The sequence below is a fragment of the Rhea pennata genome, chromosome 1, assembly GCF_028389875.1.
Source record: "Rhea pennata isolate bPtePen1 chromosome 1, bPtePen1.pri, whole genome shotgun sequence".
Taxonomy (NCBI): Eukaryota; Metazoa; Chordata; class Aves; order Rheiformes; family Rheidae; genus Rhea; species Rhea pennata.
In genome coordinates this window covers 198,692,706-198,712,110 of record NC_084663.1, presented here as the reverse complement: position 1 = coordinate 198,712,110, position 19,405 = coordinate 198,692,706, and the positions used below count along the sequence as shown (strand labels likewise).

The 19,405-nt window shown below is 40.0% G+C and overlaps 1 protein-coding gene across 1 annotated transcript in view; it reads left to right on the top strand.

The window, feature by feature from the left end:
* Window positions 1-19,405, top strand: part of DDX10 (DEAD-box helicase 10) — a 188,665-nt gene that overhangs the window by 42,541 nt on the left and 126,719 nt on the right. The window contains exon 13 of the mRNA XM_062577456.1: window positions 5,708-6,170. Coding sequence (XP_062433440.1) covers window positions 5,708-6,170 — 463 coding nt within the window. The remainder of the gene's footprint in view (window positions 1-5,707; window positions 6,171-19,405) is intronic.

Sequence of the window (19,405 nt, the reverse complement as noted above, 5' to 3'; positions counted from 1 at the left end):
TCCTTCTTGCCTCTGTCTGTTCCTCCTTCATTTATTTATTTATTTATTTATTTATTTTGGAGGGGAGTTTTTTGTCTCTGTCTTCCATGAACCTAGTTTAAAGCTTCCTCAATTAGTTAGGAAGCCTGTTAGCTAGCACAGCAAGAGTGTTTTTGCCATGTCCTCTTCCTCCCTGACGATGAACGAGCTGCCCTTGTTCCTTAAAGAAGGTTCTGTCCCGGCCGTGACACCAGCCATATAGGCAGGTCTACCAAAATTGATCCAGACTATTCAGGCACACCATAGCTTTTAGCTGCTCTTGGTATATTGAATTTCTTCGTCATTGCCAAGGAAGATCAGGAAAATAATACAACTGTCTTCTATGATAAATGTTACAGTGCATGTATTAGGTCAGTAGCTTCTTTCTATTTCACCTTAAGTGCATCCAAAGTATAGGAATTAACTATTGAAGGATATAGTTTTCAGTTACTGGGCACAGGAGGAAAAAAATATCTGTTTAAAGAGGGATATTTTAACTTCATTTTGGTGACATTTGAGTATAGAATCTGTCTGTTCAAGGACCAACTTAATTTAGAAACTGCTTACCTGCAGTTTGTGTGTGTGCTCTCTCTCTCCAGCCCCCCCCCCCCCCCCCCCCCGGCAAAGCCAGGGTCTCATTCACAAAGCTATATGGTGGCTAAAAAATTTCTGTTTGAAACATGGTAGGCATTGTAGTGAGGAAGACAAGTTTGTCCCTGTTCCTGTTACAGCATAAGATTTCAGATCATAGCCACTAGTAGAACTCCACTGACTTCTTTCTGAATGTAAATTAATCTTGTATTTGGTCCCTTTAAATAATTGCCTAAATGTCTCCACCAAGAGTTGATACCTTGTAATTGTAAGAGCATGTAACCAGTTTCCGATGTGATTACTTAGTTAATTTTTTTCTCTTCCAAATCTAGATCCTCCTGTTGTCCTTTTGTCCTAGAGGATTAAGAGCTGTATAGTGTGAAAGTTTCTTACTTGAAACATAAACATAGCAGATAATCTCCTTGGGGATGTTAGTATGGACTTCTGAAAGCGTAGTGCAGTAATCACAATTGCTAATCGTGAGTAAGATCCCGCCCTGAAGTTGGTTAATCAAATAGGGTAGCACAGCAAAAGCAATTCCTCTGTTCATTTTGCTTATTAATCAGAGCCATCTGGAATGTCTGTTTAATTCAGACTTGTGTCACTTCAGTTGATTTGATTTCTCCTACTTACAAATATTTGCACATCTTGTCTTCTGCAAACCTTTTGAATGTGGATGTAATGTATACTGATACTCATTTCTTCTCTTGAAGTGACTTGTGGTAGCCTTTCATCTTTTTGGGGCTATTTTAAATGATCGTCTGTTCTGTAGTAAAGAAAATCCCTATGAGGTACAGCAGGTTTTTATGATTCAGATCATTCTGAAGAAGTTCATTAATGGACTATATCCTTGATTTAGTAAATGTAGTAATTTAGTACTACAGCAAAGAACTAACTTGTGTAAAAAATGCTGTGTATCAGCTCTCTGGCACAAATGACCACAGATTCTTTACACTCATATTTCGAAATAGAGGAATTGGAAATAATAATAATTGGAAATTTTGTTGCTGGATTGCTTTTAGAAGTTGATTTAAACATCATCTTAAGGCACTTGCTCCAAAGAAGTTACCACATTTCACACCCAAATTTGATATAGAGTTGTTTGTTGGTTTGTCAGCTGAGTTTATGTTGTCATTTTAAGGCTATCATAGCCTGAGGACTGCATTGTGGTTTTAATGTTTTTATTGTTGTGTGTTAGAATTTAACAAATCCTATTAAATAATTTATCTACCTTTTGTCTTTCCTTCTGAGAAAATCTTCCACATTTCTTATTATGGAAGAGTTTGCATATGTTAGAATTGAAAGTCAGAGGAAGAATAGCTGTAACTTCAGTTTGAGTAGGATTGTAGTGTGAGTGGCAGCTAATGAATAAATTAAAATTGACATCGCCAGTTACAACTGATGAGAAGAAAAGCTGGTGTCTATTCAGTTTTTTAGTATGACTGAACTCTAGATTTGACAAATGACTACAGGAATAAATTTTAACGAAACTGGTAGAACCTTGCAACATAAGGAAACTTTTAGCAATGCTGGAGTGTTTCTCCAAAATGATTCTCAATTTGAAATATACTTTAGAAAAGAAACAATAATCAGTCAAAATACTGATATTTCTCTGAGAAGTTATATAATAAATGTTTGCGGGATTGTTTGCATACAGCTTTTATTTAAGCTTAGCTACTTGTAATTTCTTAAATTCAATCTCCTTTTTATTAAACAAACAAACAAACAAAAAAAAAACCCCAAAAAACCAACCAACCAACCAACCAAACAAACAAACAAAAAAAAAAAAAAAAAAACACAAAAAAACCTCCAGCCCTCCCTGAGAAGTGTCCAAGAGCTTTATTCTGTTAGTTGGAGACAAAAGTATCTGCTCCCATGCAATGCCCTCCGGTATTCTTCCTATATAATATTTACATAGGTTTGTTTTATGGCTGTTTTTTCTCCATTGTTTTGGAGTATTAATATGACTTTGGATCATCATAATCCAGTTGTTAGCTTTGATAGTTACATGAGTCATGATGATCAAAGCTTTACTGAAGGGGTACAGGCAAGTGAGATTTTCTTTCAAGGAACAGACAAGGAACAAAAAACTCCTGGCTTTTTCTACAATTAGTCATTCATTCATATTGTGCTTGTTTGGATAAGATGACAGAGATCAGTGCTTCATCAATCCCTGACATGACATGTACGTCTCTAATACAAAACTGTATTGGTGTTTCTTCTACCATATTACATTAACATGGGGGACACTGTTGTGGGTGTCTACTACAGGCCACCTGACCAGGAAGAGGAAGTCGATGAGGCCTTCTATAGACAGCTGGAGGTAGCCTCACGATCACAGGCCCTAGTTCTCATGGGGGACTTCAGCCACCTTGACATCTGCTGGAGGGACTACACAGCAAAGCACAAACAGTCCAGGAGGCTCCTGCAGTGCATTGATGATAACTTCTTGTCACAAATGGTGGAGGAGCCTACGAGGAAGGGTGTCCTGCTGGACCTTGTCCTTACCAACAGAGAGGGACTGGTCAGAGATGTGAAGGTTGGGGACAGTCTTGGCTGCAGTGATCATGAGATGGTGGAGTTCATGCAGGAAAGAACTAAAGCAACAAGCAGGACTGCAACCCTGGACTTCAGGAGAGTAGACTTTGGGCTCTTCAGAGACCTACCTGGTCTCATGGGTTAGGGCCCTAGAGGGGAGGGGGGTCCAGGAGAGCTGGCTAGTATTCAAACATCACTTCCTCCGGCTCAAGAGCGGTGCATCCTTATGAGTAAGAAGTGCAGCAAGAGGGGCAGGAGACCTGCATGGGTGAGCAAGGAGCTCCTGGCCAACTTCAGACAGAAGAAGAAAATACACAGAATGTGGAAGAGGGGACAGGTTATTTGGGAGAATTACAGGAATGCAGTCAGAGTATGTAGAGATGCTGCGAGGAAGGCTAAGGCCCAGCTGAAACTGAGTCTTGCAAGGGATGTCAAGGACAACAGGAAGGGCTTCTTCAAATACATCAGCAGCAAGAGGAGGACTAGGGAAAATGTGGGCCTGCTACTGAACGGGGCAGGGGCCCTGGTGACAAGGGATACAGAGAATGCAGAATTACTGAATGCTGCCTTTACTTCAGTCTCACTGCTAAGGGCAGTCCCCATGAGTCCCAGAGGCAGGATGTGAGGGAGAAAGTCTGGAGAAGGGAAGACTTTCCTTTGGTTGAGGAGGAGAGGGTTAGAGACCAGGGGAGGCTAGACATCCACAAATCCATGGGCCCAGATGGGATGCACCCAGAGGTACTGAGGGAGCTGGTGCATGTTATTGCCAGGACACTCTCCATCATGTTTGAAAGGTCCTGGAGAACTGGAGAGGTGCCTGAGGACTGGAAGAAAGCCAGTGTCACTCCAGTCTTCAGAAAGGGCGAGAAGAAGGACCCAGGAAACTCTAGGCTGGTCAGCCTCACCTCCATCCCTGCAAAGGTGATGTAACAGCTCATTCTGGATGTCATCTCCAGACATATGGAAGAAAAGAAGGTGATCAGGAGTAGCAGGCATGGATTTACCCAGGGGAAATCCTGCTTAACCAATCTAATAGCCTTCTCTGATGGAATGACTGTCTGAGTAGATGAGGGGAGAGCAGTGGATGATGTGTACCTTGACTTCAGCAAGGCTTTTGACACTGTCTCCCATCACATCCTCCTAGATAAGCTCAGGAAGTGTGGGTTAGCTGAGTGGACAGTGAGGTGGACTGAGAACTGGCTGAAAGGCAGACCTCAGAGGGTCATTGTCAGTGGCATGGAGTCTAGTTGGAGGCCTGTGGCTAGTGGCATCCCCCAGGGCTCAGTGCTGGGTCCCATCCTGTTCAACTTCTTCATCAGTGACCTGGATGAGGGGACAGAGTGCCTCCTCAGCAAGTTTGCAGATGATCCCAAGCTGGGAGGAGTAGCTGATACAGCTGAGGGCTGTGCTGCCCTTCAGAGAGACCTGGATAGGCTGGAGAGCTAGGTGGAGAGGAGCCTCCTGAGGTTCAACAAGGGCAAGCCCAGAGTCCTGCACCTGGGGAGGAACAACCCTAGGCACCAGTACAGGCTGGGGGCTGACCCTCTGGAGAGCAGCTCTGCAGAGAAGGACCTGGGAGTGCTGGTGGATGACAAGTTGACCATGAGGCAGCAATGTGCCCTTGTGGCCAAGAAAGCCAATGGTCTCCTGGGGTGCCTTAGGACAAGTGTTGCCAGCAGGTGGAGGGAGGTGATGCTGCCCCTCTCCTCACCCCTGGGGAGGCCTCCTCTGGAGTAGTGTGTCCAGTTGTGGGCTCCTCAGGACAAGAGAGACATGGAGCTACTGGAGAGAGTCCAGCGTAGGGCTACGAGGATGATCAGAGGGCTGGAGCACCTGCCCTATGAGGAACGACTGCGAGAGCTGGGCCTGTTTAGCCTGGGGAAGAGAAGACTGAGGGGGGATCTTATCCATGTGTGTAAGTGTGGGTGTCAAGGGGACGGGGACAAACTCTTTTCAGTTGTCCCGTGTGACAGGACTAGAGGCAATGGTCAGAAATTGAAGCACAGGAAGTTCCGCCTGACCGTGAGGGGGAATTTCTTCCCTGTGAGAGTGACGGAGCCCTGGCACAGGTTGCCCAAAGAGGTTGTGGAGTCTCCTTCTGTGGAGATCTTCAAGGCCCACCTGGATGCAACCCGGTCTACCATGCTGTAGGTGACCCTGCTTGAGCAGGGAGGTTGCACTAGGTGATCTCCAGAGGTCCCTTCCAACCTTACTGATTCTATAAATCATATGTAATTTGCTCCTGTTTTTAGCTTTATAGGTTGGTTGTTTGTGGCCTTCTCCTGGTAGGATTTCTAATCATTCTTATCTTTCAGAGTGCTTTATTCTCCATTATTTCATCCTTTTTACTCTTCCAATGTTCATTTGCGTTTTCAAGGTAGAATATCCTGTTGTGTGTCAAAAGGTCCATTTTGTAAATATGTTGGTCAAAATGCATAAATATAAATTACCATAATTAAAATCGGAGCACTTGAGCCGTTGATGAGGGCTTCTATTTTAGTCAAGTTTTGTTCTGTGTCAACCTTTCAGAGTAATTTACTTGTTGAATTCTATTCTTTAGATCACTTGGTCTTGCGGTGGCACCCCGTGTGAGATTTCTTCAAAAAGTTCAGAAACAATTATCCGTGAATGTGACAGCTGAAGAGACAAATCAGTTGAAGGAGATAAAGCAAAATAAAAATACCAGCTCCTCAATAAGCAAAGAAGTAGTAGAGAAATACAGAACGAATTTCAGTGGAAATGTATCTGTTGACAAAACTAATGAAGAGGACAGAAGAAAAGAAACTGAAGAATATCCTTCTTCCAGTGACGAAGGTAGTGGTGACGATGAATCTGAGGAGGAATTGAAAGAGGTGTCTGAAGAGAAAATGGAGAAGGAAGTTTCTGTGCTAAGCAGTGCTCCAAATGCAGACTCCATGCAGTTCTTTGAAGATGATGACGATGATGATGATAAAGATCTTGATTTGCTGACAGTGAAACGACAGAATATTTTTGGTGTGGAAGCTAGAGATAATCCAGCACTGGTAAGTGCACATTATAGCAAAACTCATGAATCTTGATGATTTTTTATGTTGGATAGAATCCAAGTGAAGAGGAGAAAAAGGACAAAATTCTACTCTTAGAAGAATACCCAGTTGACCAACTACATAATTGGTTTAATTTATCAATAACAACTTGAATACCTAGAAAACGTTGACAACTTTAGTTCTTTCCACTTACTGCTTTGCTTGTATTTTCCTAAAATAGCTGCAATTTTTAGTCATTATTTTGATGAGTGCTGCAGTTTATGGCACTAGGAACCACACTGATTGCACTGGGGATGCAGGGATCTGCTTTTGAATACAGTTTGTAATGAATGATCTTTACAATAATGTAACTCCCTTACCATAACTTTTTTCCTTTTTAACAAAATATTTAGACATGCAGAGGAAGAAAGAACACTACTTGTAAAGCATGGTTATAAAGGTTTATTAGAAGTATTCATATAGCTCTTTCTTTTCCTTGGCAAGTGGCTTTATATCTCAGAGTTCCTCTCTGCTCCATATTCAGAGAAATGTTGTTTTTATTTAATCTTTAAATACAACATTATAGCAAGGTTTTTTTGCACTTATAAAAAGTGAATTTGGTAAGTGTATGTTTTGCTTTTTTGTGCATCTTCGTGTAGCCAACAACTAAAACTCTGTAGAAAAGAGATGCAAGTGCAATGGCCATCTGCTTCAGCAAGGTGTTTTTCTCAGCTTGCATGCATGTAAAAGGAGCCTTCTGTTAAGGGAAGTATTTAGTTTTCCAATTAATATTTTAATCTTTTTTCTCCTGTGCTGTTAGCACAGAGCACTCATCATAAACTTAGTCTGCTTGCTACACTTACAACCAGCATTTTTCCTTTTGTATTTAGTGACTAGCCTGTGAACTCATTTATCAGCTAACTTTATTGAAGATGAATAGTAGTTCAGAAACCTAATCCCTCTCCTGCCCTTCCATATGCTGCCTCCTATCTTGAGGAGACAAAATCTGTTTCAAAGTTTTGAAACTTGGTGGGTAACCTTTTAACAGCTTTCCAGCATTAAACATTTATAGTTTGATTTAAGCTCAGACAAGTCAGAAATCTTCTGTGACTTAGTGTTAATATACAGCAGAAAGGGTTAATTTTTCCATACTTGTTATACAAAAGTGGGAAGACCATGTATCTGAAGCCACTTATACATAAACACAAAACAATGAAATATGTAGTTACTCTGCTAAGCAGCTGCGAACTAGAAGTCAAAAGTTGAAAGATTTGTATCATTAGAAATTTAGATAAAATTTGAATAATCTCCTATATAAATATCTACTGTTGTGAAAGATGCAACTGTTAGAAAGCAGAAATGAAGAGCATGCAGTGCCTAACTGGAAACAGGTCTTGATTGATGCATTCATTAGTGTGACGTTTATTGATTGCTGCTAACATGAAAGTTGCTGATAAAATATGAAATGCTTTCAACTTATGGTTTCTTTTTTAATAGAAATAGAAGAATGAAGGTTTATATGAGTAATCAAATACTGTCTTTTAGTGTTCTAATATAAAAATGAAAGAAATGGTGTGGGAAGATTCAGAAATTGTGCATCTTTACTATTTTATGTATCTACCTTAATACCACATTTTATATATGTTAAAAATATATTGATAACGTTATATTTTTTCCCCATTTGTTTATTTTCTGGATAAAAGTTTTGAAAGGATTATTTTTGCATTAAGGTAGACCAGTTCATATGAAGAACTGGGAAAGAACTGGAGAGACAGCGAGGTAATTCTTCTGGCATGTGAGAAATGAGGGACCAGGCAGTACAAGTACAGTTTCCCTATTGCTGTATTTTGGAATGTCCTTCTGGGAGGGACTTGGAAAACAGTTTGAGCACAGTATGCTGGATCCTTGCCACATTTCTGTGATGAAGTGCATTAGTTAGTAGTATCAAATGCTGCAGAGGGTCTAGGAGTAGAGAGTGGAGTACGCTCTCAGTTGGATCAGTTATGTGTCTGTGGGTTGTTTGTTTGTTTGTTTGTTTGTTAACCTATTCTGTGTATGAAATAAGGTAGAAATCTGGTGGAGAAATTAGTGTGTGATCATCTATTCTGTGTATGAAATAAGGTAGAAATCTGGTGGAGAAATTAGTGTGTGATCATCTAATTGTGGAATATGCCTGAGCAAGATTGACACTTTTAACTTAAATGATTGATTTTTGCAACTTGAATATTCCTCTTTTTGACAGCAAAACAGTCCCACTGCTCTTGTTGAGCTTCAGCATGTTTCTGTAAATGGGAACTTTCCATTCAGGTTCAGGTTTTGAAAATGATGGAAACTACTGTTCTAGTTAAGTTATTAAGAGGTAATGGATTCTAATAGGGAAGAATTAGATGTTCAGGTTTGTTTTGCAGAATTTTTAGTGCCCCTTTCAGCCATAAAATGCTGGAAATACTGCCTAGTGTAAATTCCATAGGTCACACAATTTTAATTTTCTTCTGTTAGTATCAGTGCATTTTAATAAATAAGAAGTGTGCAGTGTGATTAAGGGGTGAATATGGAAGGAGAGGAGGAAATCCTTCTAGCTGGCCATTCCAGAGGTCTGATAGCTGTTGTCAAACACACCATCGCCTCCTCATCTGTGTCTTTCTTGGTGTCTCCAGGCCAAGAGCGAGCAAGAGTAGGTGTAGTGCTGGCATTGAGCATCCCCAGGTGGTGGTGTGGTGCGCTGACTCCTGGATCCCTGGCTGCCTTTACCCCTCCTCGCCCCTGAAACTGGGGATGGAGTAAAAGGACGTTTGCGTGACTTTCTTACAGCTTCTGGTCGTTATTGGGTGTCAATGTTACCTACCTGACAAGGAATGTTGGGTTGTGGGGTGGAGCAAGACAAGTTGATGGTTAAGTTCCATTAATGACGTGACTTCCAGACCTGTTCCACTTTTTCACCCCTCCCACCTGTGTTTCTGTCCCTCTCTTCCCCTTATGTGTGCATTCTGTCTCTGTATTTTTGTGACAACAAATATAAAACAAAAATTTGGTCTCTCTGCAGTGCCATAAAAAAAGAAACCTTGGGTAAGCTGAACAGTCTTGGCAGATATTACAATTTTGGTATAAATTTTTGAGTTTTTTTTTAAGAGGTAAGTCATAGTTACTAACTATTTATGAGTTTTATACATTTTTTATGAGTTTTACTTAAATATGTCAATTTTAAACTGCTGGTTTAAATCGTGGGATTTGTTTAGAAGTGCAGTGTCCTTATGCATAAAAAGGAGGTCAGCTGTGTGCATAGAGCAATTAGGAAATCTACAGTATTACTTGGCTGTTCTGTTAACATTGTGGAAATTATCCATTTCAAGTGCATTTAACCATATTGATGTTGTAAAGACTTGGAACATTCCCTGGTTACACACTTCTTTTTTTTTTAATGCTAATTTTATGAAATTGGATGTAACGTTTTCAAATGCAAAAGCTATATTTCTTAAACTTCAAGTACTGTTCATCTGAGAGCATAGATTAAGTCTACAGTAAAGGTTTTCTTTTTTGTTTACTAGTTAGTTTAATCATCTAGTTAGAAATACTGCATACTGAAGACAAATCTGTTGCTGTTAAACTCCCTTCTTGAGAATACAGGATATTAAACTGCCGAGTTTGTAGGATTGCTGTGACCTAGCTCTGAAGGTTTGGCCCCCTAAAATCCTCCAGCGGGTCCTGCCCATGCTACAGTGTCTTTTAGCTCCTCTTACTAGCTCATCTGCTAGGATTACGTGTTAATTCATGTGAAGCTGGTGACTTGGTCTCCTCAGTGCAGTTTTGCTAGCTGGAAGAAAGCAACCACCCGGAGGAGGGGAGCAGCGGGGAGCTGCAGCGTGGGGTCCGGCCGGGAGCTGGAACGGGATGCTTGCCCCCAGGGGCAGGCTGTAGAGCTAGCCTCCTGGCAAAGGAGTCACAGAAACTGTTTATTTTTAACTTAAATAAAAGTCAATACTGTGATGCATCGTATACCATAAATTATCCTTCCTGCAGGACGTCAGTGCCTTAGGGTATAGGCCTCGTACCACTGCGCTTGTGTATTTCTAGCTGAGTTACAGCAAGTAATGATTTATATGAAGTATTAAATATTTGCATACAAGCGGAGTGGGCCTACACTGGTTATTAGCCAAAGAGCTTCCGTAATTCTATGCATTACAAAAAAATATCTTTTAATGAAACCTGCTGGCAGAGTCTCAGTCTGTGCTCAGCGCAGTGAACACTGAATACGTTCCATAAAGCTGATGGAAAATTTTAAAGAAAGCACATCTCTCCATGCAATTTCTATAGCTTAAGTACAACCAAAGCTTGTTTTTAACAGTGGCTGTGACATGCAGTATTGTTACATTGTATGTCATTTAAAAAATCTTGTAGTTCTGTAATGCTTCTGTATGCTATACAAAGAGACGGTGCTAAACTAGGCACAGGGTTCAGCAAAATCATTTCTTCTTGTTCTCGGACTACCTTTGCTCTTGAGATTACAAGGATGTTTGACTCCCTGGCATCATTATTTTCAAGTAAAACATTCATGAATTGCTTGCTAGGTGAAAGAGTGACAGAGGCTTTTGATACAGTCCTTTGTGAAAACCTATTTTAAACTCAAGATCCATAGATGGCTTTTTAAAATCTTTCTTTAATCTTTCTTCCCTGTTCATTCAAGTTAGCTGCTTTAGCAATCTTTGTTTGCTCCAGTCTTTAATTTTTATTCTCTGACTTCAATTTCAATTTATTTTTAGCAATTTATTAGTGTATGAAAGAGTTGATGCAAATGTTTGGATCTCTTGCACCTTTAAAGCAGCATTCCAGATATTTATGTAGACTCCTGTGATGTTTAGGAAAAATGGGAAATCTACAGGATTAAAATTTTTGTCTCTGGGAGTTACTGGTGAGCTATTTATTTCAAACAAATGGCTGCCATGTATCCCTTAAGCAATGCATGCAGCATAAAATGATCATGCAAGGTATTTTTAATCTCATTTAAAATCCGGATAGAAAGTGACATTTAGGAATTTTATTTTTAAAATCTGCTCTTATCATAGATCTCTGCATCACAGGGTGAAGAGTACATAATTCTGATATGCAGGGTTTGCTTCTTTTAAAAGCTCTGCATTTCAATGTGTGTTTGAACCACTGTGGATGCTACACCATTTTTGGGGTAGACAGTACCTGTTAGGGACCTTTGTGGTCTTCTACACTGGATTCTTATTTACAGAAAAATGCCAAACGTAGGGGACTTATTTTAACATTTAACAGTTACAGCTCTTTGAAAAGCTTGTTCTGCTTTGAGCAAGGAAAGGCTTCCCTGGTTCTGATGCAAAAGTTTTTCATAAATCAGTAGAGTTACCAGCTAGTGGGAATGGGCTGCTTGTCTTTTAGAACAAGTGATGCTTACAAATTATGAGCCAGTATAGCAGAGGTATCCTGAACTAAGTAGTGCCACCTTTTTACGTTAGTGTTTTATTTTAAAGAAAAAAACAAAACAACAAAAACAAACAAACAAACAAAAAACCCCTCAACTGCTTACCCCAACTGAAGCAGCCTCCCAGGTCATCTCCATTCTGCAGAACCGGCTATAGTATCACACAGGGCTCTGCCCTAATGAGAGAAAGCTATTTTGCAATGTGCTTTTACAGTTACCTGTGAAACCTGTGTTTAACAGTGTAAGTCTTGAACTTGTTCCTTAGCAAAGCTATTTCTGGTAGATTGATGGTTCTTGCAGTGCAGAGCAGTGTTAGCAGCAGAGAATATTATTTACATGCTAATGTCTCAGCATTTGGTGCAAATTCAAGCTCTAATGAGGAACATTTTGTTTTGTGATTGAATAGACGAGAAGTGACTGAAATGCATGGCCCTGTATTTCCAGAAATATTAGGTATTGTATGATTCAAAATTATTCACTAAAATATAATTTGTTAAATACTTCTTGTAGGTTACTCCAGCCTGCAGTAGTACCCTCAGTTTTGTTGTGCTTTTATCACCTGTTTAATCCATTGCAGTAGTTTTACAGATGTGAGTGAGTGACCCGAATACTCTGCATTTGAACTGCCTTGCTCTACAGGCACAGGATTTGTAAGCTGGAAATGCTGCCATTTTTTAAAAAATGGTTAGTGCCTGAGTACGTACTTGGTGATGGCAGTTGGAAGTATTTGTAACTGTGATGTAATTTGTGGATGTACAATTTTCTAAATGTGTAGTGCTGAGGTTGAAATGCTGCTTGAACTTACACAGCACTGATTTGAAAGGAAATACTGCTTTTTGAAATAATAATAAAGCAGACCAGTTAGTTAATATATATCCAGAGTCTGCTCACTACTGCCAGTGCAGTCTGTAGTTAAAATTGGAAAAATTACTCCTTGGTTGTTTATGTGGATGTTTTCTCTGATGCAGATATCCACTGCTTTCAGCATCTCCCAAGGAGCTACCGTTCAAAAAAATATTTTGAGCCGTGTTCTGAATTTCCATCTGTGCTGGAATCACTTGATAATTAAAGAAAGTCATGTTTTTGGTGATGATTTATCAGTATTAGCCAAAATGAGTCCCTGGCAATTCACTGTAGTACCACTAACATACAAATTGTAATTTAATTACTATTTTACAATAGAAAATGTGTAGTGCGCTGTTCCCAGGCAGTGACTTGCTGACTGTCCGGGAATGTGGACAGTGGTCACAGAAGACCTGCTTTGTGGCACGGAGCTCATATTCCTCACTTCCGTGAGATTTTTGATCCCCCCTCTAACCGTGGGGAGCCTCGAGACGGAGCCAGCTGTGGTGGCCTGCGCCGGGCTGCTCCCTCTGCACCCCGCTTCTGTGCAGAAGCAGCTGCTGCCTCTGGGGTTAAAATCCTCTTAAGAGGGCTTTTATGTTGAATGAGTGAAAGGAGAACCAAACAATTAAGATGATAACCTCCAGCCTTTTTTGAATCAAAAGTAAATGAGGTATAAATTGCTTTGAGACAGCCTGAGGGGGAAGTCTGGGAGATCTTCCTTTCTTTCATTTTCTAGACCCTGCTGTGCTGCTATGGTAGCTCTCAGCTTGTTTTCAAGGCAGGTTTTCCTCCCTTTACCAGAGCTGTGTGTGTGTTTAATCCCTCAGCTGGAAATCCTGGTCCAGCCGATGCTCCCCAGAGCGAGACCCGTGGCTTTGCCAGCTCCTCGTAGTCCCGCGCGTTCAGTGCCAACCTCCCTGGAGTGAGAGGGTTGTGTTTGGGGAATGAGATATCTGGCAAATATAGCTGAAGAAAATTGAGGGGTGCGTTAGTAAAGCCCTCAAAAAAGCATATAGAAGTGGGGATGTCTGCGAGAGGGGGAAGCTGATGGAGAAAGAAAATGACAAAAAAAAAAAAAACTCTGAGGAGCAAAAAAAAAAAAAAAACAAAACAAAACAAAACAAAAAAAAAACCCCAGTATAATTTCTGTCAAGTCTATCCCCTAGGTGAACAAGACCTAGAATCATAGACTCGGTAAGGCTGGAAGGGACCTCCAGAGATCATCTAGTCCAACCCCCCTGCTCAGCAAGGTCACTCAGAGCATGGTAGATGGGGTTGCATCCAGGCGGGCCTTGAAGATCTCCAGAGAAGGAGACCTAAGACATACTATTTAAAACAGTCCATTTGATTGTGTTTTTCTGTGGTAATATTTCATGTGCTACTTGTAGAGAGGCAGTGCAGCTGACAAAGAAGGCTGGAGAAGAAAAGCCAATCTCACTATCACTGAAATGAAATGAATTTTATCAACCTGCAGGGTAGACCAAAGAGAAGGAGTACATCTGAGATGCTTCCAAAACATTGGTCTGCCTGAGCATTCTGGAAAAGGAATGCAAATCTGGATGCATTTGTAGTCAATAGTGCTACAGTTCATTTCCAATCCGAACTAGAGTTTCCGAAACTTCCTACCTGCATAGGGCATGGTGTCCTGCCTTGGTAGCGTATCAGCTTAGTACACGAGCTGATGTTTGGAAGATGCTCTTGGGGGTTGGTCAGTGTTTGACTGGTTCTGAGAAAGAGCATCTCTGCCCTTGACTGTTCTTTTAGGGAGATACTGCTGAAAGACTGTAAGAACTGTCTTTGTTTCCATAACCTCATCTGCATAGAACAAAATTAATATTAGTTGATGTTTTGTCGACATTAGCATCTCCTTATCTCTGAAACAGGGATGCTAGTGTCCTCCTGAAAGCACTAACTTTGCATTGACAGCTTTCTAACAGGTTTACAATGGAAGGGTCTTGCAGAGCATAGAAGGGGAGTATGCCTTTCTATTTCAATTATATTAGCTGTCTTTTTGAGGAGATAGTGCATCTAATTCATGATTTTTGGAAAATACTATCTTTTCAGTCATCACTTTTCCCATACACACACACACACACACACACACACACACACACATCACACACACACACAGTAGTAGTCTGAATTTTATTTCTTTGTGCTACTGGGTGATGTTCTCACATTGGCTTCTTTACAAATCATTAATTCAGGGCAACATATCTTTTTCTGGGCAAGCCTCAAATTCTAATGTTGCTCCCAAGCATTTTTGTAACAAAGGGAGGCAGAAGAACAAGTGGTTAATACAAAAATGGATCTTTCAGCTGTCTTAAGCCTTTGGGTCTGAGATTTGTTTACACTATGATGCACTGAAAGCCAAAACATACTTCAGCCAAAGATGCTGGCAAAATTATTAGTCACATTTTTGATTGGATTTTGTTATACTCCAAACTTTGGAATTCTTTGGTTTGGATTTGCAGAAATGTGCAGTTCCTCAGTTTACTGATGTGTTTTGGAAATTGCATGTTGGAATTGCACGATCTCTGGTAAAGTATAAATCTCTATGAACTGTTGCTGTTAATTCCAGTTCTTGGCTCCCCAGTACAAGAGAGACATGGAGCTACTGGAGAGAGTCCAGTATAGGGCTACGAGGATGATGAGAGGACTGGAGCATCTGTCCTATGAGGAATGGCAGTGAGAGCTGGGCCTGTTCAGCCTGGAAGAGAAGACTGAGGGGGGATCTTATCAATGTGTATAAGTACCTGAAGGGAGGGTGTCAAGGGGACGGGGACAAACTCTTTTCAGTTGTCCCTTGTGACAGGACAAGAGGCAATGGTCAGAAATTGAAGCACAGGAAGTTCTGCCTGACCGTGAGGGGGAATTTCTTCCCTGTGAGAGTGACAGAGCACTGGCACAGGTTGCCCAGAGAGGTTGTGGAGTCTCCTTCTGTGGAGATCTTCAAGGCCTGCCTGGATGCAGCCCCGTCTACCATGCTGTAGGTGACCCTGCTTGAGCAGGGAGGTTGCACTAGGTGATCTCCAGAGGTCCCTTCCAACCTTATTGATTCTGTGATTCATGCAATGTCTAGTTAATGTGAGGTTGTATGTAAAAAGAGTGCAGCCTTTTGAACAGTGAAAGTTTACAAGTCCTGGCTTATGAATGGGATATTGTGTTTGTAAGATGGATATTCACTCTAATTTCAAAAGTCCTGTTACTTAAGGTTTTCATTTCAGGTTAAAATTTGAGCCTTGCTTGAATTGCACATGGGTACTTGCAGAATGAGATTATGGTTTTGTTTTTCATGAGTGTTTGTTTTTCCTGGTATTTTCACTGCTGTTTGTGGAGCAAATTTAGTGTCTCAGCTGAAATACTAGATTTCTTTTAATTTAACAGCTGTGGCTTGTAGTAGTTTGTTACTTTTCTCTAGCTCTTGTTCCAGTAGGTTCCCCAGCAATGTAGCCTGAAAATTAAGTTCTTGTTAGCCTGTTGATTTTTATGGTGGCTGCCAAAAGCTGAAGCTTTTAAAAATATATTCTAGATAGCATATTTATTTTTTTATATATGGTACATAACAGAATGATGTAGTAACAAGAAATAATGACCTGCAGCAGAAATCAAGTGGTATCATCAGTAAGAGATTGTGATAGGTCAGTGAGTGTTGATTAGCAAAATGCATTTTGTTAAAGGACTGATTAGAAATGTTAGTCTTATTTCTAGCACTAGGACAGAGATTTTGAGTGGGCCTTTCTAGTAAGTCTAGCTTTTAGAGCAGTTTAGGATCAATGTTGTAGAAAAGAGGCATTGTAAAAGAAAGCTTTGTAGATAGCTGTGACAGAAATGGGTAAATACTCTATTGAGACTGATGTCAAGAGGGAGTGAATGAAGAAAGGATGGTTAAGACGAGCAACGAGGGCAAAAAGGTGATAGTTGGGTATAGGAATGCCAAATTCACGAGACCTCTTTTTAGCCTGGTTCTTGGGGAGCCCATATGATGCTGTTAGCAGAATCCTGTCTCTTAACAATGTTTAATGGGAATTCATGCCACCTCTTATATGTTGATTTTTGAATGTGTGTTGCAGTGTATTGCTTAGTACTGCAATTTTGAATGCTGACTGCTTTAGTGTGTCCTTTTTTTTACTGCTCTTTAGTACAACAGTATTTATCATTTTATAGATTTAAAGGGTCATTGGTTCTGACCTTCCTGTATATCATAAGCTTACTATTTTGCTCTGTTGCTTCTGCATTGAATGCAAAAATTGACTTTGGCTGAAGTGGACCTTTTGAAAGGCATTCTGTCTGGATTTGAAATCATTAAGATATTCAAAATCTACCACTGCTGTTTAATTCTTTTCAGTTATTTAACTCATTTGTTAGTGTTACATTGAGGAGGTGGAGGTGGTATTGACGAATAAGGGGGAAAGAGGAAGAGAACACAGAATAAAGAAGCACTTTTGGCCTGCAAGAGAGACTTTATTTTAGTATTCAGAAGAATGTGAGAAGAAAATGTGATGCTGTTATGGAGGAGGTGAATGATATGGTACAAATTGAAAATGCAATGTGCAAATGCAAATTAAGACAGCATTTAGATTAGGGACACTTCATTACTGAATGTTATCAAATGTTGCAAGCAATTTGGAAGGCATCCCATGGTTCCTTAAGTATGGAAAGGATGGTGTAGGAGTTGAGGTTGAATATTTTGACTGATTGAACTTGAGTCAACTTTCTGCTTCTTGCTGGTTCAAGTATTATAATTAGCTTAACAAGGCAAGTTTTTAAAAATATTGTATGGGCCACATCAGCAGGTAATTTTTCTCTTTGGTTTCAAGATCAGTATTTACTCCAAGTCAAGGAAATGTTATGTTTTGATTTCTCAGCATTGTTCTTGTGGCTCTACTTTGACAGTCCTTTTTGATGTGGGAAATTTAAAGCATAAATTACTTTGACTTCTCTCCATTTTCAGGAAATACTTTTTTCTTTGTAGTACAATTGAATTTTTCAATGAGTCATTGAAGCTAATCAATCCTGACACTTCTCTGATACTACTAACCTTTTTATGGCTGGAAAAATAACATCTATGGATGCTTTTTAAGGCACTTATGAGCAATAACATTCTTCTAAAATGTTCTGTGATGTAAGGTAGAATAGCTGCTGGAGATTAAGAAAGCTGTAACAAAATTTCTGTTGAGTATATTGAGAAGAGATAAAGTGGTATGAAATGTGTTAAATTTTTCTAGAGAAAAACACTGGAGAAGGGAAATGTAATTTTAGATTGAGAGTTTGTATTGTGTATGCATGCATACACAAAGACAGGGGAGGAGGGTAATGCCCCAGTTTGTGAGGGAGTGAGAGATTTGTAAGGTAGGCTCGTAATGGTGCTACAAAATCAGTAAAAGACAACAAGTACCTAATTTCCAGATGCTACATCTATGACATTGATTTTAGGAGTAAAAAACAAGCTTTCATACTCACAATTCTTAGGTACTTTTGATCAATTCCTTTAGAATTTCTTACTTCTTGAAATAAATGCCCAACGATTTACATAAAAATACCATGTCTTGCTGGAAGCTGTAAAAATGTGCGTGTTTGTGAAGAGGTGTGACATTCTCAAAGGTCACAAGTATCTCTACAGCTGTCAGTGCCAGGGTTTCTCATAGGAATGCTTGGTGAGATGGCTCAGCATAATAATGAATAGAAATGTATGATACAAAGTTTTTCACTAGTGAAGCCCTGCACTTAAATGCATTGACCTTAATCTATGGTGACTCAAGTTACTTCAGTCATAAGAGTATTTAGCGGTGAAAGAAATTTTAAGGGAATGGGAGAAGGCTGGGTTGTTGGTTTTAGTTATAAACCCAAGGCTGGCTTGTTTTCCCCTATTTGGTTTGTTTAATCTCTTTGAGCACAAATTCCTACTACATAAAAATATTCTTTTTCATGTTAAGCAGCAGTTGTTTAGAATTCACTAGGCTGTTTGGCGCACGTTAATCTCCTGTGTGCATGAACTGAGTGTCTGTAGCCCCTCTTGATTGCATTTGTAAAGCTACGGGAAACTGTTGAAGGTCAAAGCGTACGTGTCTCCTGACAACTGCCCGTGTTGTTCTGAACTGTGCTCTCAGGCTTATTAGACACACCTATCCTTTCCTTTTTATATATTCCTTTTGTGTGTCTTAACAAGTAAAAGCTGTAGCTGATGATCTTTGAGTGCTCTGAAAAAGTCCTTCCTGTTAGATTGATGAGTTATAACCGAGTATCGCTGTCTTGAACCAGACTTTCACCATTCTACCTTCAGCCAAGGGGCCAAAATCTATTAGTGAGAGCAGTTTATGACTCTCCATCTATCTTCTTTTCCAAACTTGGGCTTCCTGAAATCCTACTGAAGTATATAGCTACTGTACTTGCATGTTCAGGGTCTAAAATGATTCAGTACAAAATAGAAATTCAGTGCTTGTGCTGTGAGACCTGGGGCAACTGAATGTCAAACTCCATTTGATGAAATTGCATTCGTCTCCTACTTTAATAGGATTGTAGGGATAATATAGTTTAAATTTATAGTTGTCATAAGGATAAGGTCAGCGAGTTGATCAGAGATGAATTGGAATTGACCCTGTATTCTTTTTATTTGAGTTAATTTACTGACTTACTAGACTACATTCAGGTTTCAGTGCACAGTTAGATTCTGTGACATTCTGTAGACTTAGTAAAATAATATCTTTGAAAAGACGCTTCCCAAATGCTTTTGCCCCCTGATGTCTTTCCTAAGAACTGTTATTTTTGTACCCCTGAACCTGGCACATTTTACATGGGGTTAAATTTGGTAATGTGGGTGACAACAGCCTGATGATTAACGTTTTGCTTCTTGTGGTGGTACTTGTGTCCCGGTGAGGCGTACCGACTCTTGAGAAGAATTTGTGTTTTATTTTGCCATTGTCTGGAAAATGCATATTTTACATGGCAGTCAGCAAAGGCTGAAGGG